The 27995-nt window shown below is 36.1% G+C and overlaps 1 protein-coding gene across 2 annotated transcripts in view; it reads left to right on the top strand.

Moving 5' to 3' along the window:
• LOC127875921 (DNA polymerase subunit gamma-1-like) overlaps positions 1-27995 on the top strand; it is a 95551-nt gene that overhangs the window by 45759 nt on the left and 21797 nt on the right. For both annotated transcript variants that reach the window (XM_052420670.1, XM_052420671.1), the window contains exons 9-14: positions 4644-4826; positions 6525-6606; positions 12730-12860; positions 13556-13807; positions 22563-22663; positions 27400-27569. In XM_052420670.1, the coding sequence (XP_052276630.1) occupies positions 4644-4826; positions 6525-6606; positions 12730-12860; positions 13556-13807; positions 22563-22663; positions 27400-27569 (919 nt within the window). The remainder of the gene's footprint in view (positions 1-4643; positions 4827-6524; positions 6607-12729; positions 12861-13555; positions 13808-22562; positions 22664-27399; positions 27570-27995) is intronic.

Below are 27995 nucleotides of genomic sequence, written 5' to 3' on the forward strand. Positions count from 1 at the left end.
CCCTCACACTATACCCCCCCCCACCCCACCCCCCCCCCCCCCCAATTTTATTTTTTTTGAAACTGTTAAAAAACACAAATATTTTTATTTTTTTATTTTATGTTTGAAATACCGTCCAACCATCGCACCCAAGAATCCCCCCCCCCCCCCCCCGAATTTTATAAAAAAAAATTCGCATTTAATCGCATTTTTGGAAAATAATGTAATAAATGTCCACACCCCCACACTTTACACCCCTCTTCACTCCACCCCTCCCTCCTTTGTGATTGAAAATGAGAGTCCCTTCACCTTTAAATGAAAATAGATGAGCGGTCTGCACCCGCAAGGCGGTGCTCTTGTTATGAGCTATTGTCATCACCTTGGTGTCGGCGTCAGTGTTGGTTAAGTTTTGCGTTTAGGTCCACTTTTCTCATCAATGCTATTGCATTCAAACTTGGTACACTTACTTACTATCATGAGGGGACTGGGCAGGCAAAGTAAGATAACTCTGGCTTGCATTATGACAGAATTATGTGCCCTTTTTATACTTAGAAAATTAAAAATATTGGTTAAGTTTTGTGTTTAGGCTCATTTTATTCCTTAAGTATCAAAGCTTTTGCTTTCATACTTGAACACTTACTAACTATCATAAGGGGACTGTGCAGGCAAAGTTATGTAACTCTGACTGGCATTTTGACAGAATTATGTGCCCTTGTTATACTTAGAAAATTGAAAATTTTGTTTAGTTTTGTGTTTAGGTCCACTTTTTTCCTAAAGTATCAAAGCTATTGCTTTCATACTTGCAACACTTATTAACTATCGTAAGGGGACTGTGCAGGCAAAGTTATGTAATTCTGACTGGCATTTGGACGGAATTATGGGCCCTTTATACTTTAAAATTTGGTTAAGTTTTGTGTTTTAGTCCACTTTACCCCTAAAGTATCATAGATATTGCTTTCATACTTTGAACACTCGCAAACTATCATAAGGGGACAGTAAAGGACAAGTTGCATAACTCTGGTTGTCATTTTTACGGAATTATGGCCCTTTTTTGACTTAGTAACTTTGAATATATGGTTACATTTTGTGTTTAGATCCACTGTACTTCTAAAGTATCAAGGCAATTGCTTTTAAACTTCAAATACTTTCATGCTATCATGAGGGTACTGTACCTGGCAAGTTGAATTTTACCTTGACCTTTGAATGACCTTGACTCTCAAGGTCAAATTATTAAATTTTGCTAAAATTGCCATAACTTCTTTCTTTATGATTAGATTCGATTGATACTTTGACAAAACAACTCTTACCTGACATACCACAATAGACTCCACCCGAACCATCCCCACTGCCCCCCCCCCCCCCCCCCCTCAATCCCCCCCCCCCCAATTTTTTTTTAAATTAAAGATCATCTAATAAATGACCACCACACCCTCACACTATATCCCCCCCACCCCCCACCCCAAAAAAATATGTTTATGCCCCCGGTAGGGTGGCATAAAGCAGTTGAACTGTCCCTCAGTATGTCAGTCAGTCTGTCCGTCCGAAAAAAACTTTAACATTTGCCATAACTTTTTCACTTTTGAAGATAGCAACTTGATATTTGGCATGCATGTGTATCTCATGGAGCTGCACATTTTGAGTGGTGAAAGGTCAAGGTCATCCTTCAAGGTCAAATGTCAAATTTATGGTGTCTGTCCGTCCGAAAACTTTAACATTGGCCATAACTTTTTCAATATTGAAGATAGCAACTTGATATTTGGCATGCATCTGTATCTCATAGAGCTGAACATTTTGAGTGGTGAAAGGAGAAGGTCAAGGTTATCCTCCATGGTCAAATGTCAAATATATGGTGTCTGTCCGTCCGAAAACGTTAACATTGGCCATAACTTTTTTAATATTGAAGATAGCAACTTGATATTTGGCATGCATGTGTATCTCATGAAGCTGCACATTTTGAGTGGTGGAAGTTCAAGGTCACGTTCATCCTTCAAGGTCAAAAAAATAAAATAAATTCAAAGCAGTGTTCTCATGAAGCTGCACATTTCGAGTGGTGGAAGTTCAAGGTCAAGGTCATCCTTCAAGGTCAAAGTTAAAAAAAATAAATATTTCAAAGCCGCATTCTCATAAAGCTGCACATTTTGAGTGGTGGAAGTTCAAGGTCATTCTTTAAGGTCAAGTCATCCTTCAAGGTCAAAGATAAAAATAAATAAATTCAAAGCAGCGTTATCTTGAAGCTGCACATTTTGAGTGGTGGAAGTTCAAGGTCAAGGTCATCCTTCAAGGTCAAGGGTCAAAAATATATTAAAAACTCAAAGCGGCGTTATCATGAAACTGCATATTTTGAGTGGTGGAAGTTCAAGGTCAAGGTCATCCTTCAAGGTAAAAAAAAATTAAAAATTCAAAGCGGCGTTCTCATGAAGCTGCACATTTTGAGTGGTGGAAGCTCATGTTCAAGGTCATCCTTCAAGGTCAAGGTCATCCTTCAAGGTCAAAGGTCATTTTTTTTTTCAATGCGGCGTTCTCATGAAGCTGCACATTTTGAGTGGTGGAAGTTAAAGGTCAAGGTCATTCTTCAAGGTCAAGGCCATCCTTCAGGGTCAAAGGTCAAAATAAAATAATAATTTCAAAGCGGTGTTATCATGAAGCTGCACATTTTGAGTGGTGGAAGTTCTAGGTCAAGGTCATCCTTCAAGGTCAAGGTCATCCTTCAAGGTCAAAGGTCATTTTTTTATATTTCAAAGCGGCGTTCTCATAAAGCTGCACATTTTGAGTGGTGGAAGTTCAAGGTCAAGGTCATTCTTCAAGGTCAAAGGTAAAAAAAAATAAATTCAAAGCGGCGCAATAGGGGTCATTGTGTTTCTGACAAACACATCTCTTGTTTTTTCAAACATAGTTAAAAACACAAATATTAATTTTTATGCCCCCCTTCGAAGAAGAGGGGGTATATTGCTTTGCTCAGGTCAGTCGGTCGGTCGGTTGGTCTGTCGGTCGGTCTGTCGGTCTGTCCACCAGGTGGTTGTCAGATGATAACTCAAGAACGCTTGGGCCTAGGATCATGAAACTTCATAGGTACATTGATCATGACTCGCAGATGACCCCTATTGTTTTTGAGGTCACTAGGTCAAAGGTCAAGGTCACGGTGAACCGAAATAGTAAAATGGTTTTTGGATGATAACTCAAGAACGCATACGCCTAGGATCATAAAACTTCATAGGTAGATTGATCATGACTTGCAGATGACCCCTATTGATTTTCAGGTCACTAGGTCAAAGGTCAAGGTCACGGTTACCCTGAATAGTAAAATGGTCTCCGGATGATAACTCAAGAACGCATACGCCTAGGATCATAAAACATCAACGTTAGATAGATCATAACTCGCAGATGACCCCTATTGATTTTAAGGTCACTAGGTCAAAGGTCAAGGTCACGGTAACCTGAAATAGTAAAATGGTTTATGGATGATAACTCAAGAACGCATATGCCTAGGATCATGAAACTTCATAGGTAGCTTGATCATGACTCGCAGATGACCCCTATTGATTTTGAGGTCTCAAGGTCAAAGGTCAAGGTCACGGTGACCCGAAATAGTAAAATGATTTTGGGATGATAACTCAAGAACGCAAACACCTAGGATCATGAAACTTCATAGGTAGATTGATCATGACTCGCAGTAGACCCCTATTGATTTTGAGGTCACAAGGTCAAAGGTCAAGGTCACGGTGACCCTAAATAGTAAAATGGTTTCCAGTTGATAACTCAAGAACGCATACGCTAGGATCATGAAACTTCATCGTTAGATAGATCATGACTCGCAGATGACCCCTATTGATTTTTGAGGTCACTAGGTCAAAGGTCAAGGTCAAAGTGACCCGAAATAGTAAAATGGTTTTCGGATGATAACTCAAGAACGCATACGCCTAGGTTCATGAAACTTCATATATACATTGATCATGACTCACAGATGACCCCTATAGATATCCAGGTCACTAGGTCAAAGGTCAAGGTCACAGTGACAAAAAACGTATTCACACAATGACTGCCACTACAATGGACAGCCCATATGGGGGGCATGCATGTTTTACAAACAGCCCTTGTTTTTATTTTATTTTTGAAATACCGTCCAACCATCCCACCCAAACCCCCCCCCCCAAAAAAAAAAAATATAAAAAATGCCTTTTTTTTTCATTTTTAGAAAAAGATAATGTAATAAATGACCACACCCCGATACTTTACACCCCTTTCTACTTCACCCGTCCCTCCTTTGTGATTGAAATTGAGATAGGTCCCTACACCTTTAAAAAGAAAAATGGATGAGCAGTCTGCACCCGCAAGGCGGTGCTCTTGTTAAAGAGATGTCTTTGTCAAAAAACTTCTCCATTGGGCGAAAAACATTGAAAATCATATCTCATTTTAATGCCAATTGGTTTGTGAAGCATATTTCTTATTCTAACAAAACCTGTTTGTAATGCAATTATAACTTAAAATACACAGCCATATTAAGTAAAATTATGGTCTTTCTGGTTGTGTCTTTTGTGAATTTAAATTTTATGGAGTAGGAATGGCATTAAAGAAACATTTACTGATCACTTACTCTTAGTTAAGATTTCTTTGAATGAACATGTCATATTAAATTTATGCATAAAAAATGCTACAAAATCTTTCAGGTTTCCCCATCCAGTATCTTTAGCGGGCATGTTTGAAATGTCGACTGGTTACCTACCAGTGAACCAGAACTGGCAGCGTTATGTAAACCAGTCAAACACTGTGTATGAAGACATGCAGAACCAACTGAAACAGCTCCTAATGCGACTAGCTAACGATGCTTGCAAATTGTTGGCCACTGAACAGTAAGTATCAATGACATTGGTATATGAGATATTGAATTATTTTAGCAGCGTGTGTTTATGTTACCTATCACATTGGTGTCCTCAATGGCCATACTTCTGCTGGTGTTGGGTCTGCCTCTGTATATCGTTTTTTTTGCACACAGATCTTAACCCTTTGCATGCTGGGAAGTTTGTCGTCTGCTAAAATGTCTTCTGCTGAATTTCTAAATTTAGCATTTTCTTCGATTTTTAGTCCCCTACCGGTTTTACCGGAGGAGACTTATGGTTTTGTCTCCGTCCGTCCGTCACACTTTTCTGGATCCTGCGATAACTTTAAAAGTTCTTAATATTTTTTCATGAAACTTGGAACATGGATAGATGGCAATATGGACATTATGCACGTCATTTCATTTCGTTCCTACATCAAAAATTCTGGTTGCTATTGCAACAAATAGACTAGAAATACTGCTGAAAATGGTGTATTTTCTGGATCCTGCGATAACTTTTAAAGTTCTTAATATTTTTTTCATGAAACTTGAAACATGGATAGATGGCATTATGGACATTATGCACGTCATTTCATTTCGTTCCGACGTAAAAAAATTTGGTTGCTATGGCAACAAATAGACTAGACATACTGCTGAAAATGGTGGTTTACTGGATCCTGCGATAACTTTTAAAGTTCTTAATATTTTTTCATGTAACTTGAAACATGAATCGATGGCAATATGGACATTATGCACGTCATTTCATTTCGTTCCGACGTCAATAATTCTGGTTGCTATGGCAACAAATAGACTAGAAATACTGCTGAAAATGGTGGTTTTCTGGATCCTGCAATAACTTTTAAAGTTCTTAATATTTTTTCATGAAACTTGAAACATGGATAGATGGCAATATGGACATTATGCACGTCATTTCATTTTGTTCCTAAATAAAAAAAAATTGATTGCTATGGCAACAAATATATATTTAAAAATCTGGAATTTCTGACAATGGTGGATCCGGTAGGGGACTTATATTGCTTGACAATAGTCTTGTTTTCAAAGAATACTATCACAGTAGCAAACAGTTTAGATCCTGATCCAATTCGGTTCCAGCACTGAAAGAGTTAATTGATCTTCTCATTCTTTTGTTTCCTTTTTAAAAGGTAAATGTGCTTTATTTGCTGATATGCATAGTACAATAACATAAATACATCGATGGATAACATTCAATACAGTTCAAGCAGTCATGTGATAAAATCCATTCCAAAGGTGTTTCATTATAATACTAGCAAAAAAAAGTTAGTAAGTTAAATCATAATAACAAAAAGACATCACTGATTCTCATGAAGTTGTTCATCAGATGCAGTTTTATTTTGTTAATCCTTAACTAAGATGGGATAGCTTAAGATAAATCAAATGAGCCTCGCCCTGTGAAAAGGGGGCTTAATGCTTGTGCCTTAATTAAGTATTGCCCCACATTAGCCCGTGCAGTTTGCACAGGCTAATCAGGGACGACACTTTCTGTTTTTCTGAAATTTTTTCTTTAAAGAAAGGCTCTTCGTAGCAAAATCTAGTTTAGGCGGAAAGTGTCCCTGACTGGCCTGTGCGGACTGAACAGGATAATCTGGGACGATACATTACGTACATGAATTAAACTCCTTTTTTCACAGAGCAGCGCTCAATTATAATTGCAACTATTATCGCAGTGTTGCCTTATTCTTGTGTCTGTCAGGTACAAGGCTGACCCTTGGCTCTGGGACCTGGACTGGACTGTGAAGCCTTTCAGACTCAAAAAACAGAAACCATTGACCAAGGTTTGTGCATGCTCTTCTGGTTTCTGCATTCTCTAAAGGTGTTCAATTTATTAAATCTTGTTTCTACCATTGCTATTATCCCCCGCAATAGGCAGAGGGATATTGTTTTGGCGTTGTCCGTCCTTCCTTCTTTCCGTCCGTTTGTCTGTCCGTCCGGCACTTTTGTGTCCGGAGCCATATCTTAAAAGTGCTTTGGCAGATTTCATTGAAACTTGGTATGAGTATATATATATGGATAAGAAGATGATGCACGCCAAATGGCATTGCACACCATTGGATAATAACAGAGTTATGGCCCTTTGTATCTTGAAAAAATGCTTTTTTGTGTGTGTCTGGAGCCATATCTTGGAAGTGCTTTGATGGATTTAATTGAAACTTTGTAAGAGTATGTAAATGGATAAGAGGATGATATTGGCGTTGTCCATCCGTCCAGAAATATTTGTGTCCAGAAGTATTTTGGCGGGGGATATCAATTTAACGAATTGGCTTGTTTGCTATTTTTATGCTCCCCCAAAATTTTTTGGGGGGAGCATATTGTCGCCGCTTTGTCTGTCCGTGTGTGTGTCCGTCTGTGCACAATTTTTGTCTGGGCTATTTCTCAGCAACTTATGACCGGAATTCTATGAAACTTTATGGGAAGCTTCACTACCAAGAGGAAATGTGCATATTATCAGCAGGTTCTGGTCGGATGATTTTTCACAGAGTTATGGCCCTTTGAAATTTTCCATTAACTGTACATTTAGTGCAATTCTTGTCCCCCCCAACTACTAGACGTTTCCTTTTATTAACCAGGTTTTTCGAAGAAAAAAACTGGTTATTAGATTGGCGAATGTCGGCAGGCGGGCTGGTTGGCGGGCGGGCAGGCGGGTGGGCAGGAGGAACAAGCTTGTCCGGGCCATAACTCTGTTGTTCATTGTCAGATTTTAAAATCATTTAGCACATTTGTTCACCATCATTAGACGGTGTGTCGCGCGAAAGAATTACGTCAATATCTCCAAGGTCAAGGTCACAATTTGAGTTTGAAGGTAAAAAGTGGCCATAAATGAGCTTGTCCAGGCCATAACTTTGTCATTCATTGTCAGATTTTAAAATCATTTGGCACATTTGTTCACCATCATTAGACGGTGTGTCCTGCGAAAGAATAACATTGATATCTCCAAGGTCAAGGTCACAATTTGAGTTTGAAGGTCAAAAATGAGCTTGTCCGGGCCATTACTTTGTGAGTCATTTTGAGATTTTAAAATCATTGGCACATTTGTTCACCATCATTAGACGGTGTGTCGAGAGAAAGAATCACGTCGATAGGTCAAGGTCACAGTTTGAGTTTGAAGGTCAAAAATGGCCATGAATGAGCTTGTCTGGGCCATTACTATGTCATTCATTGTGACATTTTAAAATCATTTGGCACATTTGTTCACCATTATTGGACGGTGTGTCGCACAAAAGAATTGCGTCAATATCTCCATGGTCAAGTTCGCCACAACTAAAAATGTATTTATTTTGAAACAACTATGTAACTATGAACAATCAGTAACAATGGACATTTTGATTTTGAGTTGTCTCTCTTTATCAGACTTTTTTTATGCCCCCCTTTGAAGAAGAGGGGGTATATTGTTTTGCACTTGTCGTTCAGTCCGTTGGTCGGTCCGTCGGTCGGTTCGTCCACTGGATGGTTTCCGGATGATAACTCAAGAACGCTTAGGCCTAGGATCATGAAACTTTATAGGTACATTGATCATGACTGGCAGATGACACCTATCGATTTTCAGGTCACTAGGTCAAAGGTCAAGGTCACAGTGATTTGAAATAGTAAAATCGTTTCTGGATGATAAATCAAGAATGCTTACGCCTAGGATCATGAAACTTCATAGGTACATTGATCATGACTGGCAGATGACTCCTATTGATTTTCGGGTCACTAGGTCAAAGGTCAAGGTCTCAGTGACTTGAAACAGTAAAATGGTTTCCGGATGATAACTCAAGAATGCTTACACCGAGGATCATGAAACTTCATAGGAACATTGACCATGACTGGCAGATGACCCCTATTGATTTTCAGATCATTAGGTCAAAGGTGAAGGTCACAGTGACTCGAAACAGTAAAATGGTTTCTGGATGATAACTCAAGAAGGCTTACGTCTAGGATCATGAAACTTCATAGGAACTTTGATCATGACTGGCAGATGACCCCTATTGATTTTCAAGTCACTAGGTCAAAGGTCAAGGTCACAGTGACAAAAAACGTATTCACACAATGGATTCCACTACAACGGACAGCCCATATGGGGGGCATGCATGTTTTACAAACAGCCCTTGTTTTCTAATTGAAATCAAGGTCAATTTTACACAAGGGGTTATAGTATGATAAATCCAACAAAAACACATATTTTTCTTTCCTTTTTTATCAACGTTTCGGCTTACGCCTTCATCAGGATAATACAAATAATAACAGAAAGCGGATGTTACGTCATTGACTTAACGTACATTAAAATGCGGGAAAATGTACGTCAATAAAATGAACGTTAATTAAATTAAGCTTAACTTTCGGATTCAAGAATACACAATTTCCTATAAAATTATATATAAAAATACTGATAGGAAAAAACAAAAGTAATCTTAATTAAATTGAAGAGCTAGTCTTTTATGTTAAAAAGAACTTTGTTATTCATACCATTAGGGTGTAATGTTTTAAGTCTATGTATATAGTAAGTTTCTTTACATAGACGATCTATGTTGTTATTAACAACATCAATTGGCATAAAGGAAAAGTCATTTGCGCTGTGGTGATCTTCATTAAAATGTGATGCGACCAAAGTTGAAAATTCAGGGTTAGAAAAGTTTCTTATGTCAAATCGATGACTGTTCATTCTTTTTTTTTTTACACAAGGGGTTAACAATACACATTTTGAATCGTCTCCCTTTATCAGACTTTTTTTCAACTGAAAAACCTGGTTTTGTGACAATTTTGTCCCTTGTCTAAATATATATTGCAATATTGTGACAAAAAAAACTTTGTGGAGCATCACCCGTCTTCGACGGTTTCTTGTTTGGTTCTGCTTAATGACTTGCAGCATGGGGGAGTTTTTCACTTTTCTGGCAAGCTGTACTGTTAACATTGTTTATCAGCTTTATGCATAGTACTTATTGTTCATAGCACAGCCATGGCATGAGTTGCAAATCAGAAGGTTGTTGTTGTTGTTGTTTTGGAGCGGGAAAGGGAAGGTGTTTTTATGTGAGCAATTTGGGTATAATATGTTTGTCTAGAAGTTAGAATGCACACATACATGTATGTATTGTCATTTTCCATTTAGGAGCAATGTTAACTAAAACTCTAGGTGGAAACAAAACAAGTATGATGTGATGACTGATGCTGTAATGATCTTGGCTAATTGGAATGTAACTTGATATGTTTTTGTATGGTAAGGTGTTTGTTATTGATGTATGTCTTATATTCAGTCTGAATATTGGCCTTATGATGTCTAGAAATGTTTTGTTTTACCATATTACAGTGTCAAGTGCGGACATTTTGTTGAGTTGTGTTGCTTGATGTTAGTGATCTGTCACCTTCCAGAATTAAAAACTAAACAAATAAGTTGATACATGATCTTATTACATAATTCCCTTCTGTGACAGTAGCACACAACTGTCATAGCATCCTTCATGTTTGTTTGTTTGTTCAGGTTGTTTTTTCTTGGGAGGAGATTCAGCAGTATTTCATTCATATCACTGGTCAGTTAACCCTTTGCATGCTGGGAAATTTGTCGTCTGCTAAAATGTCGTCTGCTGAATTTCTAAAAGAAGCATTCTCTTCGATTTTTAGCCGGATTTTTTTCGAAAAAATCTCGGCTTATAGATTGATGTTGTCGGGCGGGCGGGGGGGGGCGGGCGGGCGGGGTGGCGGCGTGCTCGAAAATGTTAAAGTTCTTATTTCATGGTATAACTTTGGTATGCTTGGACCTAGAGTCTTCAAACTTGACATGAAGGTTGGCCAGGATTAACATGTGACCACTGGTCATTTCAAGGTCATTCATTTGAAGGTCAAGGTCACTGTGACCTTCAATATAAAAAATGTTAAAGTTCTTATAACTTTGGTATGCTTGGACCTAGAGTCTTGAAACTTGACATGAAGGTTGGCCATAACTAGTTAGTAACCACTGGTCATTTCAAGGTCATTCATTTGAAGGTCAAGGTCACTGTGACCTTGAATGTAAAAATGTTAAAGTTCTTATTTCATGGTATAACTTTGGTATGCTTGGACCTAGAGTCTTCAAACTTGACATGAAGGTTGGCCAGGATTAACAGATGACCACTGGTCATTTCAAGGTCATTAATTTGAAGGTGAAGGTCACTGTGACCTTCAATATAAAAATGTTAAAGTTGTTATAACTTTGGTATGCTTGGACCTAGAGTCTTGAAACTTGACATGAAGGTTGGCCAGAACTAGTAAGTAACCACTGGACATTTCAAGGTCATTCATTTGAAGGTCAAGGTCACTGTGACCTTGAATGTAAAAATGTTAAAGTTGTTATAACTTTGGTATGCTTGGACCTAGAGTCTTGAAACTTGACATGAAGGTTGGCCAGAACTAGTAAGTAACCACTGGACATTTCAAGGTCATTCATTTGAAGGTCAAGGTCACTGTGACCTTGAATGTAAAAATGTTAAAGTTCTTATTTCATGTTATAACTTTGGTATGCTTGTACCTAGAGTCTTCAAACTTGAAATAAAGATTGGCCAGTACTAGAAGATGACCACTGGTCATTTCAATGTCATTCATTTGAAGGTCAAGGTCACTGTGACCTTAAATGTTAAAATGTTAAAATTGTTATAACTTTGGTATGCTTGGACATAGAGTCTTCAAACTTGACATGAAGGTTTGCAAGCACACTTAGATGACCACTGGTACTTTCCTGTCATTTAAATCAAAAATCCCGCTTCAATGCGGTCATCTCCGACCGCGGAACTCTTGTTTTTCAAAGAATACTATCAGAATAGCAAACAGTTTGGATCCAGTCGTCTCATCTGGATCCAAACTGTTTGCAAAGGCCTTCAAAATTGGGTTCCCGCACTGAAAGAGTTAACAACTCACACTTTTCATAGGGTTGCTGGTTTACCAGTACTCTGTGAACACACTTGTGCAAGTAACTGACAACTACTTTACTTATATCAGAGGTAGAGGGAGAATGGTCGTAGAAAGGATTTCATGACCAATTACCATACAAGTTATGCTGCAGGGCCAGGGATAGAAAACCTGATGCTCAGATTTGGGCCGTGCTCTGTGAAAAAGGGGTTTAATGCATGTGCGTAAAGTGTTGTCCTAGATTAGCCTGTGCAGTCCGCACAGGCTTATCAGGGATGCCACTTTCCGCCTTTATATTTTTCATTTGAAAAAAGTCTTTTCTTAGCACAAATCAAGTTTAGGCAGAAAGTGTTATCACTGATTAGCCTGTGTAGACTGCACAGGCTAATCTGGGATGACACTTTACCCACATGCATTAAACCCCCATTTCACTGAGTGCGTCTCATTTGTTTTCCAAGGCTGTACCAGCTGAGCTAGCCAGTCTGGTTCTGTAACATGTCTTATCTTCTAACATGGACTGGTTCTGTAACATGTCTTATCTTCTAACATGGACTGGTTCTGTAACATGTCTTATCTTCTAACATGGACTGGTTCTGTAACATGTCTTATCTTCTAACATGGATGATAATGTTAAATCATAGGTTACAAAAGAAATTATTGCCATGAAAAATACCCTTTTATGTTTGTATAGCTAAGATGCATTTACTCATTTACATGATGGTCAGCAACATAACAGGAATTATCTTTTTTTAAATGGTCAGCAATTCTAACAGGAAATCTTTCCTGGCTGCATGTAAATGAATTTTGCCAAGAACTGTCAGTATACAGTCATGCAGTACAGGGTTCAATTTATATTTGATGTGTAGTGAGAGCTCTTGTTGCACCAACATATACATTGATTATAAAAACTAAATTATTTTGCAGTAAGAATTGAAGCAGTATCTAAATTTGATCCCTACCTCTTTTATTTCTACACCTTTCTGTAAAATGAAATAAATTGCAATATTTGCAGTAAGAACTGCTGTTGGCACTCATTTTTCTAGAAGCAGCAGGCAGCCTTAGAACAGAAGCAGCAGACAGGAAGTAATGAGGAGGAGGTTTCCTGCATTGTGGAAGTGTTGGCCCAACAAGACAGACATAGTAAAGTTGGGAACCGATACGTGGGATATCCTGAGTTAGTATTCCTTATAACAAGCATTAACATATTTATATCAATGTATTAGTTTTCATATTACAAACAATTTTCATTTGAGGGTATTTTAGTGTTAGAAAGAAGTTTTGGGTTTTTAATTTTTTATGGCATTCATTCTCTAAAATATGACATAAAAACAACCAGTCATACACAATTTTAATCAATCAGTAGCGATAAATATGGGAATACATATCAGTGAACGCAGAAATTTCAATTTATCAACTGTGCATATTTGCATTAATTATAGTTCAATATATACTAAAGCAAATACATTTAAGGCAAAATAAATGTACATGTATATGCATAAGAATAATGCATTTAAATAAAAATATTACAGATTGTTATCTCAATATATTTGTCAAACTTTGTCTTTAATAATAGTACTTCCTTATTAACATAAACTTTCCAACTTACTTCAGGTGAAAAAAAACTCGACTTCACAAAAAATTCTAGTAATATGCGGTCAAGAACATATTGTGATGTTTTGCATATTAAATACCAAAGTACCATGAGTCTCACTTTGGGCAAATCAGGTTTAATGAATCATGTAAAGTTTTGTCCCAGATAAGCCAATGGAGTCCTGATCTGGAACAACACTTTCCACCTTAACTGGATTTTTCGCTCAAAAGAGACTTCTATTAAACAAAAAATACCATCAAATGCATCTTTAATCCCAGATGGTTCAAGGAGCTGTGTGCAAACCCTGCTGACGCAGACTGGCGCCCAGGCCCCAGTGGGGTCAGCCCCCAGACCCGCGTGACCCCTAAACTGCTGCAGCTCACCTGGGATGGTTATTTGCTTCACTTTGATGACAACCACGGCTGGGGTTACCTGGTGCCCGGTCGTCATGACAACTTGTTGACGTCTGAAGAATTGGAAATGATGGCAGAAGGGAAAGAACTCCCTATTGAGCGGTTGTTTCCTTATCAGTAAGATGTTTGTTTAAAAATCTTTGTGTCATTTATATATTATTGGCACTGTAAATAATTATGCACCAAATATTTACAAATGACAAAAGGCATACATCAATTTGCCAGTTGTTTTTGATATTCTGTCAGTCGTTCCGTCTGTTCATCTTTCATTATTAGGTAAGCCCAGCCTACTTTTGGATGAAGACTAATTCAAAATATTCTAATTCTAGATTAACCTAAAATGATGTGTTTCATTTAACATCAATTCCTTATGCTACAAAGCTTTTAATATATAAGGATGTTATCTAGAAACACTTTCAATACACCCACATCAGATGACTTCATTTTGACCTTGACATTTTGACCTTGGATTGCTTCAAGATCAAGGTTTTATTGGACAGTTAATTTTTATGTCCCACAGTCTATACTGAGTGACATATTGTTTTTGCACTGTCTGTTTGTTTGTTGGTTTGCGTCAAACTTTAACATTTGCCATGATTTTTGCAAGATAGCAACTTGATATTTGGCATGCATGTGCATCTCATGGAGCTGCACATTTTGAGTGGTGAAAGGTCAAGGTCATCCTTCAAGGTCAAATTTATGGGGGGGGGACATAGTGTTTCACAAACACATCTTGTTTAATTATATTTATGCCCCCCTTCGAAGAAGAGGGGGTATATTGCTTTGCTCATGTCGGTCGGTCGGTCGGTCTGTCGGTATGTCGGTCCGTCCACCAGGTGGTTGTCAGATGAAAACTCAAGAACGCTTGGGCCTAGGATCATGAAACTTCATAGGTACATTGATCATGACTAGCAGACGACCCCTATTGATTTTGAGGTCACTAGGTCAAAGGTCAAGGTCACAGGTGAAGGTCACAGTTACTGGAAATAGGCATTTTAAGGATTTAGCATGGTTCAAACAAGGGAAACAACTACCGTTTATGCATGTTCTTTTTGTTACAGCATTTGCCTCCCTTGTAATATATTTAAATTTTACCAAATGTAAGGCTAACTGCATTTTTGTAATGCATTGTATCAATAACCACCACCACGACCACCACCACGACCACCACCACGACCACCACCACGACCACCACCACGACCACCACCACCACCACGACCACCACCACGACCACCACCACGACCACCACCACCACCACCACCACCCACCACCACCCACCACCACCCACCACCACCCACCACAACCACCACCACCCACCACCACCCACCACCACCCACCACCACCACCACCACCACCGTTGATCACAGTGACAAAAAACGTATTCACACAATGGCTGCTACTACAACATATAGCCCATATAGGGGGGCATGCATGTAGCCCTTGTTTATATGTATACAGCCAACATTCAATTTTTGTTTGGCCCATAACTTTGTTATGCATAATATATATCTGCATTTAATCCATCATTTGTTAAGCATTCGTAAATGTGAAGAATGAAAATATACCAAAGTCAAAACAAAACAAGAATTTATTTATGAAAAATACAAACTTGTCAAAAATGTTGCAAGTAATATGCAAAAATACATCATTTTATGTTATTGAAATGATGTTAAGTTTTACTAATGTATCACTATAAAACATTCTGATTTTTCTTTACATAATAGCAAACTTGAAATAATCAATTTGAACATGTGATAAAGATAAAAAAGTTTAAATCTTGGCACGAATATTTCTTACCTTAGTATATTCAGACTGAGCAACTTATTCTCTAATACATGAACATACATGTAGTGGTCAATTATCAAAACTGTAGTGTTCTTACTCACTTGATGTTGTTGCACATTATAACTGATATGTACATTACTTTACTGCTGTTCTTATGTATTCATGGTCCTTAGTATATATGATTGAAGAATTTACATACCCGTTCTTCTTGTATATTTGATCTATGTCTGCTTGACAATGATACATGTATATGTCTGCTTGACAATTAGACTGTATATATACTTTTTGTTAAGATACAAATGTAATTGATGACCACATGAAGTTTGATGAAAATTCATATTATATATGTGGATGTAGTGTTCTTTTTATGTGAGATGTTTAACAAATATGTGTTTTTAACGAGCCTGAGTACATGTTTAACATTTTTTTGACGTCCAGATAAATCAAGACTGTTCATATCCAACATAAGTACTATTTTTTCAGTTTTTATTTTATTAAGATCTAAAACAAATACCACATGCTTATAAGCATTTATATTTAACAATAAAATGTATTGGCACGCGAACTTTAATTGTATTTACACTTTTATTATTTTTGTTAGCTAGGCTAGGTATTTTGTGAATTATGAAGACTTGAAAAAACAATTAAACCATCTTTTTGGTATCTCGGCTGATATCACAGTTTAACTTAATTACGTTCTAAGAGAATCATATGCTTCAAAGCATTTATATGTAACAATATGTCTTGTCTCGCGAACTTTAACTGTATGTACTATTTCGGATTTGAGAAATTAATACACCCCAAAGACAATAATATGTAAAACATATGTTGATAAATCATGTATTTAGATGTAAATAAGCTTATGTTTGATTTTTGCCACAATCAATCCTCTTTTGTCAAAACTACTTTTGTACATTTTGTTTCTGTTACGTTGTATGTTTATGTTTAATTTGCTTAATTGCTCGCATTGTGATATGCAGAAGTTAACAAATAGAAATAGTGTATATTGTCAACTTAGATACCTGTTTAGTAATATATATGTTAATGCACATTTTTCACCATGCCTTTATATAAATGGATAATCTTAAATTCATTTCTTATAATTGTAGGGGTCTCAATAACAGTAAAAAACGAAGAGATGTATTTGATTTTTTAAAAGAAAAACAAGCGCATATTTATTGTCTCCGAGACTGTCATTTTACTCCTGATATGAAAACTAAAATATACTCAGAATGGGACGGTGAATGTTACTTTAGTTTCTGGCAATCAAATTCAAGAGGTATTTGCATTTTGTTCAGAAAAAAACCTTACAAATCACAATAAATAAAATTGAAAATGACTTACTTGGTAACTATCTTTTATTGAATTTGACATATATGACACACCAGTTTACAATATGCTCACTATACGGGCCTAATAAAGGTACGCCCATCTTTTTTACAGACCTATTTAAAAAGATTACAGATTTTCAAACTGATGAATTCATTATATGCAGAGACTTTAATTGTGTACTAGACGTTAACTTTGGCTATCAAAATTAGCAACCATTAATAATAATAAAAATGCAAGAAAAACACTGCGATCTATTATTAGAGATAATAATATAATTTATACTTTTAGATACCTTAATGTCACTACTCAACAATATACATGGAGACGATTAACACCACTGCAACAAGCTAGACTTGATTTTTTTCTTACCTCTAATAGTTTGTCATCAAAAATTAGAAAATCAATAATTAATTCAAGTTATAAATCAGATCATTCAATTATTGACTTAGAAATAAGTTTTGAGGATATAGCACATGGAAAAGGGCTATGGAAATTCAATAATTTCCTGTTAAATGATATTACATTTTTAAACTGCATCAATACTTTGATAGAAAATGTTAAAAAACAATATTGTATTCCAATATATAACATTGAAAATATTGAAAATATTGAAAACAGTACCATACAGTTTGTTATCAATGACCAACTATTTTTAGAAACGTTACTTATGGAAATAAGAGGAAAAACTATTTCTTTCTCATCATATAAAACTAAACTCAACAAAAACCATGAATCTAATTAAATTTAAGAGATTGATATACTTCAAAAATCATTAAATGAAACTAATGCAGACCAACTTCTTGCCTTACAAACTGAATTAGAAAATGTTTGGGAAAGTAAGCTTAAAGGGGCATTTATTCGTTCTAGAGCTAAATGGATCGAAGATGGTGAAAAACCCTCTAAATACTTATGCTCGCTTGAACCAAACCATTATACAAACAAATCGATACCTTTTATTGAATTAAAAAGTGGTGCTAAGTTAAATGAGCAAAATTATATTTTAGATGAAGCTGTTACATTCTATAAAACACTAATACAAAAAAAAATGAAAACGAAATTGAATATGATATAAAAGCTGATTTATCAAATGTAAATACCCAAATTGATTAAAGTTCAATCTGATTCATTAGAAGGACTGCTAAATATTTAAAGAAGTATCCACAACACTTAAAAATATGAAACATGACAAAAGTCCAGGCTCGGATGGATTCACTGCTGAATTCTTTAAGGTGTTTTGGAATAAATTAGGTCACTTCATAGTTAGAAGTATAAATTATGCTTTTATGATTAATTCCTTTGTTAATAACACAAAAGCATGGCATTATAACTTGCATTCCAAAAGAAAACAAGCCAAGATGTTATTTGAAAAACCTGCGACCATTAACCTTATTAAATGTAGTATACAAACTAGCATCAGGCTCAATTGCAAATAGATTAAAAACAGTACTTGATATTTTAATCTCTAAAGATCAAACTGGTTTCATAAAAGGTCGATTTATTGGTGAAAACACTAGATTACTTTATGATATATTGAAATATGCTGAAGATAATAATTTACCTGGATTACTAATGACAATCGATTTTGAAAAAGCATTCGATACCTTGTCTTTTAAGTTTATAGAAACAACCATTAGCTTTTTAAATTTTGGCCTATGTTTCAAAAATGGATATCTATGATTTTGCATAATAATATGGCCTCAATACAAATAAATGGATTCTTGTCTAACACTTTCTGTATAGAGAGGGGCTTTCGTCAAGGAGACCCCATCAGTGCTTACATTTTCATTATATGTGCAGAAATTCTTGCTATTAAAATAAGGAAAAACAATGAAATAAAAGGCATTACCATAAAAGACATAGAATATAAAATATCTTAATTTGCAGATGATACATCTCTACTTCTTGACGGGTCAGAAACAATCCCTTAATTGTACGTTAGATGTGCTTTATGAATTTTCAAGATATTCTGGACTTAACATTTACTATGAAAAAAATAATTTAATTTGGATAGGTTCTATGAAATATAGTACACTATCAATAAAAACCAAATACAAACTGACATGGGGAGCTTCTACTTTTAAAGTTCTTGGGATTTTGTTTGATGTTAACTTAGAAAACATGATAATGATAAATTTCGAAAACAAAATTGAAAGTATGAAAAGTACAATAAGTCATTTAAACCGTAGAAATATAACACCGCTAGGAAAGATAACTATTGTCAAATCATTGCTTTTACCTTTACTTACTCACTTATTTGTATCGCTACACACACCAAGAATAGACACCATGAAAACCATAAATCAACAATTTTATGACTTCATTTGGGCAGGACCAAGTAAAATACTAGCCAGTGTAATTGTTAAGAAATACAACGAAGGTGGGCTTGATATGATAGATATTTTTTTCTTTTGAAAAATACATGAAAATAACATGGCTTAGAAAATAACATGGCTTAAAAGATTATTGTAAGACGAGGGTAATTGTTATACACTAGTTAAATCGATAATAGATTTCAAAACTATGTTTAATACTGGCCAAATGAATGCAGAGAAAATATGTTTACACCTGAAAAATAAATTTTGGCTTGATGTTCTTAAAAACTATGTTTTGTATATTGAAAAGCTGCCTATAATAAGTTGTAATGATATTCTGGATATGCCTCTATTTTACAATCATAATTTTAAAATTAACAACAGTCATATTTATATTAAAAGTCTATTTGAAAGAGGTATTCGTTTTGTGAGAGATATTTTGACAGAAAGAAATTGCTTTATTTCCAAAGAATTTTTGGCTGAACTTGTCAGAACAAACGTAAATTTCTTATTATATCAAGGATTAATTAACAATATAAGTAAATATATAGAACAGTTTGAAGATATGTTGATTTTTGACAATAAAATTTAAGGGCCTATATTACCAACATATATAAAGAAAATAGTAAGCAGCCCCAAAGAAAATAAACATATTTATAAAATATATATAAAAAACAATGACATTCCAGCATGTCAAACAAAATGGAATTCAGAATTTTTTTATATTGACTAGAAAAACACACATGAACTCGTTTTCAACCTAACTAGAGATACATATATTAGATGGTTCCAGTGCAGAATAGTCCACAGAATCTTAGGAACTAAATCTCTTATGTTCAAAATGAGAATTGCTGTCAATAATCTATGTACTTTTTGTAATATAATGATGTAGAAAATATTGTTCACTTGTTCTGGTACTGTCCATATCCCCAAGAAATTGTTAAATATGTTGTTGAAACTATTAATAGAAGAAGACCAAGTGAAAATATTGATATTACATGTCAAGGTCTAATACTTGGAACCACGGCCCCAAAAATGAACGATGTAAACATTCTATATGTCTAGAAATTAAACGGTATATTTTTCATTGTCAGAAGAAAAATACAATCCCCTCAACTTTGGACTTGTAAATAGCTTGAAGCACCATTTTGAAATATATAAAATCACACTTAAAACAGATGATGAATTAAGAGACTGGTCCCTTAATTAAAAATATGAAGATATTTGTAGACATCTCCCATAATGACAACACTAATCATATATAACACATTATTTAGATAATATAAATATTGTTAAACCACGAAATATTTTGTGAAGTCTGCATTTTTTAATGTATTTTACATTATACAATTCAGCACTTAATTTACCTTTACCTTTCGAATGTGTAATATATTAAAGAAAAAATATATACATACCTACAACAAAAGTCTTAATATGTATAAGCAAATTGGTTGGTAAAGTGTTAGAAATATTAAACCGTATAATTTGTAAAATGAATGTATGTTTCATAACTTCATGTTGTATCTTACAGATAGAATAGTTATGTACCCCTCTTATACATGTTCGTAAAATTCTTTTTAGCTCATTTATTTTTTGAAAAAAAATTATGAGGTATTGTCATCACCTTGGCATCGGCGTTGGCGTCGGCGTCTGGTTAAGTTTTGCGTTTAGGTCCACTTTTCTCAGAAAGTATCAATGCTTTTGCATTCAAACTTGGTACACTTACTAACTATCATGAGGGGACTGGGCAGGCAAAGTTAGATAACTCTGGCGTGCATTTTGACAGAATTATGTGCCCTTTTTATACTTAGAAAATTGACAATTTTGGTTAAGTTTTGTGTTTAGGTCCATTTTATTCCTTAAGTATCAAAGCTATTGCTTTCATACTTGCAACACTTACTAACTATCATAAGGGGACTGTGCAGGCAAAGTTATGTAACTCTGACTGGCATTTTGACAGAATTATGGGCCCTTTATACTTAGAAAATTGAAAATTTGGTTAAGTTTTGTGTTTTGGTCCACTTTACCTCTAAAGTATCATAGATATTGCTTTCCTACTTGGAACACTCGCAAACTATCATAAGGGTACAGTAAAAGGACAAGTTGCATAACTCTGGTTGTCATTTTTACAGAATTATGGCCCTTTTTTGACTTAGTAACTTTGAATATATGGTTAAATTTTGTGTTTCGATCCACTTTACTTCTTAAGTATCAAGGCTATTGCTGCAAACTTCAAATACTTTCATGCTATCATTAGGTTACTGTACCTGGCAAGTTGAATTTTACCTTGACCTTTGAATGACCTTGACTCTCAAGGTCAAATTATTAAATTTTGCTAAAATAAACTTCTTTATTTATTATTAGATTTGATTGATACTTTGACCAAACAACTCTTACCTGACATACCACAATAGGCTCCACCCAAGAACCCCACCCCCCCCCCCCCAAGTTTGATAGCCTGATTATTTTCTGCATTTTTTTTGCATTTTTGGAAGATTATGAAATAAATGACCACACCCCCACACTATACACCCCTCTCCACTTCACCCCTCCCTCCTTTGTGTTTTTAATTGAGATAGGTCCCTTCACCTTTAAAAAGAAAAATAGATGAGCGGTCTGTTATAATATATGATTGTATGTATGTTATGTATGTATGTCTGTAATATCTTATGAAGAAAATAAAATTATAAGGTAAAAAAATTAAATATATATCGGCATAAACAGTAATTATTTCAAGACATCTTGTAACGTGCATTAATCATGTTGCTTCAAACACATTTCTAGTCTTTCAACTTTCGAATAATATAAATTTTATATCTTTTGTTTCAATAATCAACTAATCAACTTTTATTATGAACATGATGTGAAATCATGAATGTTGTTGGGTTTTGTGCTCTTTTCAGCTCACTTGTTCACAACATGCTTATTGTGAGCTTTTGTTATCACCATTTGTCATTGTTTCTTGTCCGTCAGTTATATCTTTGCTGAGTTTAAAACTTTGTCATATGGGATCAAAGCTAGGTCCCTCATATTAAAGAAAAAACACTTAAGAGGCAATTACCCAATCTTCATAAAATTTGAACAGAAGATTTGTTCCACTGATAAATCCATCTGGTTTGAAACAGGGTAATGTGTGGTCAAAAAATAGGTCATGAGGTAAAATTTAATCAACAGCTTGTTAGCTAAGTTAAAAAAGATTGTTATTTGATGAAAAATGCCTTCCAGGTGTTGGTTCAGTTTTCCTTATTTGTATATTGTGAAATCTTGTGAGCACTACCTGCTAAAAATCATTTGAGTTCGTTTTGGTCTCAGTTGAGCGCCTTAGGGCTTTTGGCCCTCTTGTTTCATGTACTCAGTAATATTCATGTTGCAGCAGTGATTATTTTAAGACCAGTTTTGAATTTATAAGACAAATTCAAGTATACTTTATTTCTAAATTCCAGGCAAATGTGTGAGTTAATGAATTTCACATTCACTGAAAATCCTGGAGAAGAACTCAGTGAGAACAAAACAGATAAAATCGAGCAGAAAACTGATGTTGATGGTAAGAGAAAAACTGAAAATGCTGTTTTTCACCTCTGTGTAGTTCCTTAAAAATTATTGACTGTCCAATCTCATCAAACATGTCTGCATATTAAACACGATAGCATTTTATTCTAATTTTTGGATATCTATTTTCCATGTAATGCATTCATTACAACATGTTTTTATTATTTCTGAACCATGTTTCCATAACAGATACACAAGCAGTGTTGTGACCCCTCCCCCCCCCCCCCCATAGTTTGGCATATAATGTAACAATTGAATTGTCCATCAGTTCATCCATCTGGCATTCTATATCCGCATTTTTGTCATAAAAAGTTGCAGATTATACTGACCTGATTTTTATGCCCCCAGTAGGGTGGCATATAGCAGTTGAACTGTCCGTCTGTCAGTCCGTCAGTCTGTGCGTCCATCCGAAAACTTTAACATTGGCGATAACTTTTGCAATATTGAAGATAGCAACTTGATATTTGCATGCATGTGTATCTCATGAAGCTGCACAATTTGAGTGATGAAAGGTCAAGGTCATCCTTCAAGGTCAAAAGTAAAAAATACAATCCAAGGGAAGTAATTAGCTTTAAAAGGGAGATAATTTCTAAACCTGTCAAATGATATATTGAAATTTTATTTTAAAGCAGCACAATAGGGGGCATTGTGTTTCTGACAAACACATCTCTTGTTGGTTTTGCTCTACCTACACGACTTGCAGATCAAATGATAGTTTTGTTCAAGTCCATTGATTTTCTATTTTTATGCCTCCGGTAGGGTGGCATATAGCAGTTGAACTGTCCGTCAGTCAGTTTGTCAGTCAGTATGTCAGTCTGTCTGTTCGTCCGAAAAAAACTTAAACATTGGCCATAACTTTTTCGCTATTGAAGAAGCAACTTCATATTTGGCATGCATGTGTATCTCATGGAGCTGAACATTTTTAGTGGTGAAAGTTGAAGGTCAAGGTCATCCTTCAAGGTCAAATGTCAAATATATGGCGTCTGTCCGTCCGAAAACTTTAACATTGGCCATAACTTTTACAATATTGAAGATAGCAACTTGATATTTAGCATGCATGTGCATCTCACGTAGCTGCACATTTTGAGTGGTGAAAAGTGAAGGTCAAAGTCATCCTTCAAGGTAAAATGTCCAATATATGGCGTCTGTCCGTCCGTCCAAAAACTTTAACATTGGCCATAACTTTTTCACTATTGAAGATAGCAACTTGATATTTGGCATGCATGTGTATCTCATGGAGCTGAACATTTTGAATGGTGAAAGGTGAAGTTCAAGGTCATCCTTCAAGGTCAAATGTCAAATTTATGGCGTCTGTCCGTCCGAAAACTTTACCATTGGCCATAACTTTTTCAATATAGAAGATAGCAACTTGATATTCGGCATGCATGTGTATCTCATGAAACTGCACATTTTGAGTGGTGGAAGTTTAAGGCTAAGGTTAACCTTCAAGGTCAAAGGTCAAAGAATATATAAATAAAATTCAAAGCGGCATTCTCATGATTCATATTTTGAGTGGTGGAAGTTCAAGGTCAAGGTCATCCTTTAAGGTCGAAGGTCAAATTTTTATATATTTTTTTATGCATAGCGGCGTTCTCATGAAGCTGCACATTTTGAGTGGTGGACGTTCAAGGTCAAGGTCATCCTTCAAGGTCAAAGGTAATTTTTTTTTTTTTTTTTTCAAAGCGGCGCAATAGGGGGCATTGTGTTTCTGACGAATACATCTCTTGTCAGTAAAACGTTTTTGAGAAAAAAATCGAAAATGTTTTGGTGAGTGAGTCTACCTAGTACAAGACTTACAGATTTAGCTCTAGAATAATTTGTGTGCATTGATTTTTTTTGAAAAGGTGCTGGACATAGACTTAAAAATTTATTTCAAAAGAACACTTTTTCGAAATTTTTACTGGAAGGCTTTCAGATTTTGGCCTGAAAATCAGGTTGACATCTGTGAGTTTGGCAGGGTCAGGATTATTTGTGTTAGGCTTGGTTTAAAGGGGGAAACTAAAGCTATTGGTGGAGTTTTGAGGCCAACGAGACGCTTTTACATTCATGAAAAACATACATCTATGATACATATGAGTTTTATTAAATCAATTGATGGAGTGTTAGGGCCACCGAGACTCTTATACATATGTATAAGTACAAACATTTGGCAACTTAAAGAATAAAAGGGGGCTCTGTTTTGTATACTGCAGTTTTGCTACATTCAGATAGGATAGACGTCAGATACATACACTGGTGAATCGCAGGCCAGGCCTGTAAGGGCCAGCCCATCTGCCCATATATTTGTTTATTGGACTTGAATGTTAAACAGACTCCACAATTACTAAATGTATCTTGTAGATTAGACTATGTTGTTGACTTATTTTCAGAATTATGCATGAAGATATTTGCCTGATTTTTGGTTTGCGAGTCTACTGTCATGACTCTCAGATTCATGAGTCTACTGTCATGACTCTCAGATTCACGAGTCTACTGTCATGACTCTCAGATTCACGAGTCTACTGTCATGACTCTCAGATTCACGAGTCTACTGTCATGACTCAGATTCACAAGTCTACTGTCATGACTCTCAGATTCACGAGTCTACTGTCATGACTCTCAGATTCACGAGTCTACTGTCATGACTCTCAGATTCACGAGTCTACTGTCATGACTCTCAGATTCACGAGTCTACTGTCATGACTCTCAGATTCACGAGTCTACTGTCATGACTCTCAGATTCACGAGTCTACTGTCATGACTCTCAGATTCACGAGTCTACTGTCATGACTCAGATTTACGAGTCTACTGTCATGACTCTCAGATTCACGAGTCTACTGTCATGACTCAGATTTACGAGTCTACTGTCATGACTCTCAGATTCACGAGTCTACTGTCATGACTCTCAGATTCACGAGTCTACTGTCATGACTCTCAGATTCACGAGTCTACTGTCATGACTCTCAGATTCACGAGTCTACTGTCATGACTCTCAGATTCACGAGTCTACTGTCATGACTCTCAGATTCACGAGTCTACTGTCATGACTCTCAGATTCACGAGTCTACTGTCATGACTCTCAGATTCACGAGTCTACTGTCATGACTCTCAGATTCACGAGTCTACTGTCATGACTCTCAGATTCACGAGTCTACTGTCATGACTCTCAGATTCACGAGTCTACTGTCATGACTCAGATTCACAAGTCTACTGTCATGACTCTCAGATTCACGAGTCTACTGCCATGACTCTCAGATTCACGAGTCTACTGTCATGACTCTCAGATTCACGAGTCTACTGTCATGACTCTCAGATTCACGAGTCTACTGTCATGACTCTCAGATTCACGAGTCTACTGTCATGACTCTCAGATTCACGAGTCTACTGTCATGACTCTCAGATTCACGAGTCTACTGTCATGACTCTCAGATTCACGAGTCTACTGTCATGACTCTCAGATTCACGAGTCTACTGTCATGACTCTCAGATTCACGAGTCTACTGTCATGACTCAGATTTACGAGTCTACTGTCATGACTCTCAGATTCACGAGTCTACTGTCATGACTCAGATTTACGAGTCTACTGTCATGACTCTCAGATTCACGAGTCTACTGTCATGACTCTCAGATTCACGAGTCTACTGTCATGACTCAGATTTACGAGTCTACTGTCATGACTCTCAGATTCACGAGTCTACTGTCATGACTCTCAGATTCACGAGTCTACTGTCATGACTCTCAGATTCACGAGTCTACTGTCATGACTCTCAGATTCACGAGTCTACTGTCATGACTCTCAGATTCACGAGTCTACTGTCATGACTCTCAGATTCACGAGTCTACTGTCATGACTCAGATTCACGAGTCTACTGTCATGACTCTCAGATTCACAAGTCTACTGTCATGACTCTCAGATTCACGAGTCTACTGTCATGACTCTCAGATTCAGGCCAAGGCTGGGTTTTGTATTTGAAAGAGTCAATATAAAAAAGGCCAGAAAATGGGTATTTTAGAGAAAATGTCCATGTCCAACTTTGTTTAATATCAATTGACCATAATTTCGTCATAAGTTATTTAATTGGGATATAGCTGCTGTGCAGTTTCAAAGTGCATTAGGAGGCCATGTGGTACACTCTGGTGCTTCTTTCCATTTGACTGACCTATTGCAACATGACTGAGTCTTATTAAATAAAAAAAAAAGTCAAATTATTCACCATGTTTTGTTTTTTATGTCCCCCACCACTATAATGGGGGACATATTGTTTTTGCCCTGTCTGTTGGTCTGTTGGTTTTGTCAAACTTTAACATTTGCCATAACTTTTGCAATATTGAAAATAGCAACTTCATATTTGGCATGCATGTGTATCTCATGGAGCTGCACACACATTTTGAGTGGTGGAAGGTCAAGGTCATCCTTCAAGGTCAAAGGTAAAAAAAAAGAAGAAAAAAAGTCAAATCGGCGCAGAAGGGGACATAGTGTTTCTTGCAAACACATTTTTTGTTACTGAAGAAATTAGTTTTTTCTTTTCAAAGGTGATAACAAATATCTGATTATAATGTCTAATCTTTGGGTTCTGACTTTAAAATGAAGATTGATCATGGAATCCTATAAAAGAAGAGCAGAACATATTGTCACTTAGACAGTGCATGTTTATGGGCATATAAACCAATAATTGACATCATTGAAGTACAGAACAATGTTTAATCAACATTAAAAGAAAACATCTTCTGGTACTTTCATCTGTGTCACAGAGATCGAGTCAGATGTTGAGACTCAAGACTTGGACCCGGTGTGGGCGTACGATGACGTTAGCGACTCACAGATAGAGGAGCACCTGATGGGTGCGATGAAGCGTGCCCTCGACACCAAACCGCGGGACAAGTACCAGAAACTGCAGGACTTAAAAGAGCCTCCGAAAAAGGTATCGTTATATAGGAATGTCATTGACTTTTGTTTGTGATTGGAGATAACTGTAATATCTGAACACATGATACCAATGAGAAAATTTTCGGAAACTGCATGACTTGAAAAAGTCAACGTTAGCGTAATATAAGAATGTCATTGTCTTTTACTTTGTGATTTAAGAAAATGTCCCCACAGGCTATCCAAGGACGATTGTTTTCGCTTAAACTGGATTATTGTTTAAATTAGACTTCTTTTAAAGATAAAATTCCATAGAAGTGGAAAGTGTGATCCCTGACTAGACTATGAGGACTGCACATCATACATGCCATACGTCCCTGATTATCCGGGATTGTCCTGGAAATGAAAAACGTGTCCCGCAGTCCCGGAAATATGTAAAGATTCCCGGATTTTACAAAGTCCATATATACATGTACCTTATCTT

This window comes from Dreissena polymorpha, chromosome 4, assembly GCF_020536995.1.
Source record: "Dreissena polymorpha isolate Duluth1 chromosome 4, UMN_Dpol_1.0, whole genome shotgun sequence".
NCBI classification, from domain to species: Eukaryota; Metazoa; Mollusca; class Bivalvia; order Myida; family Dreissenidae; genus Dreissena; species Dreissena polymorpha.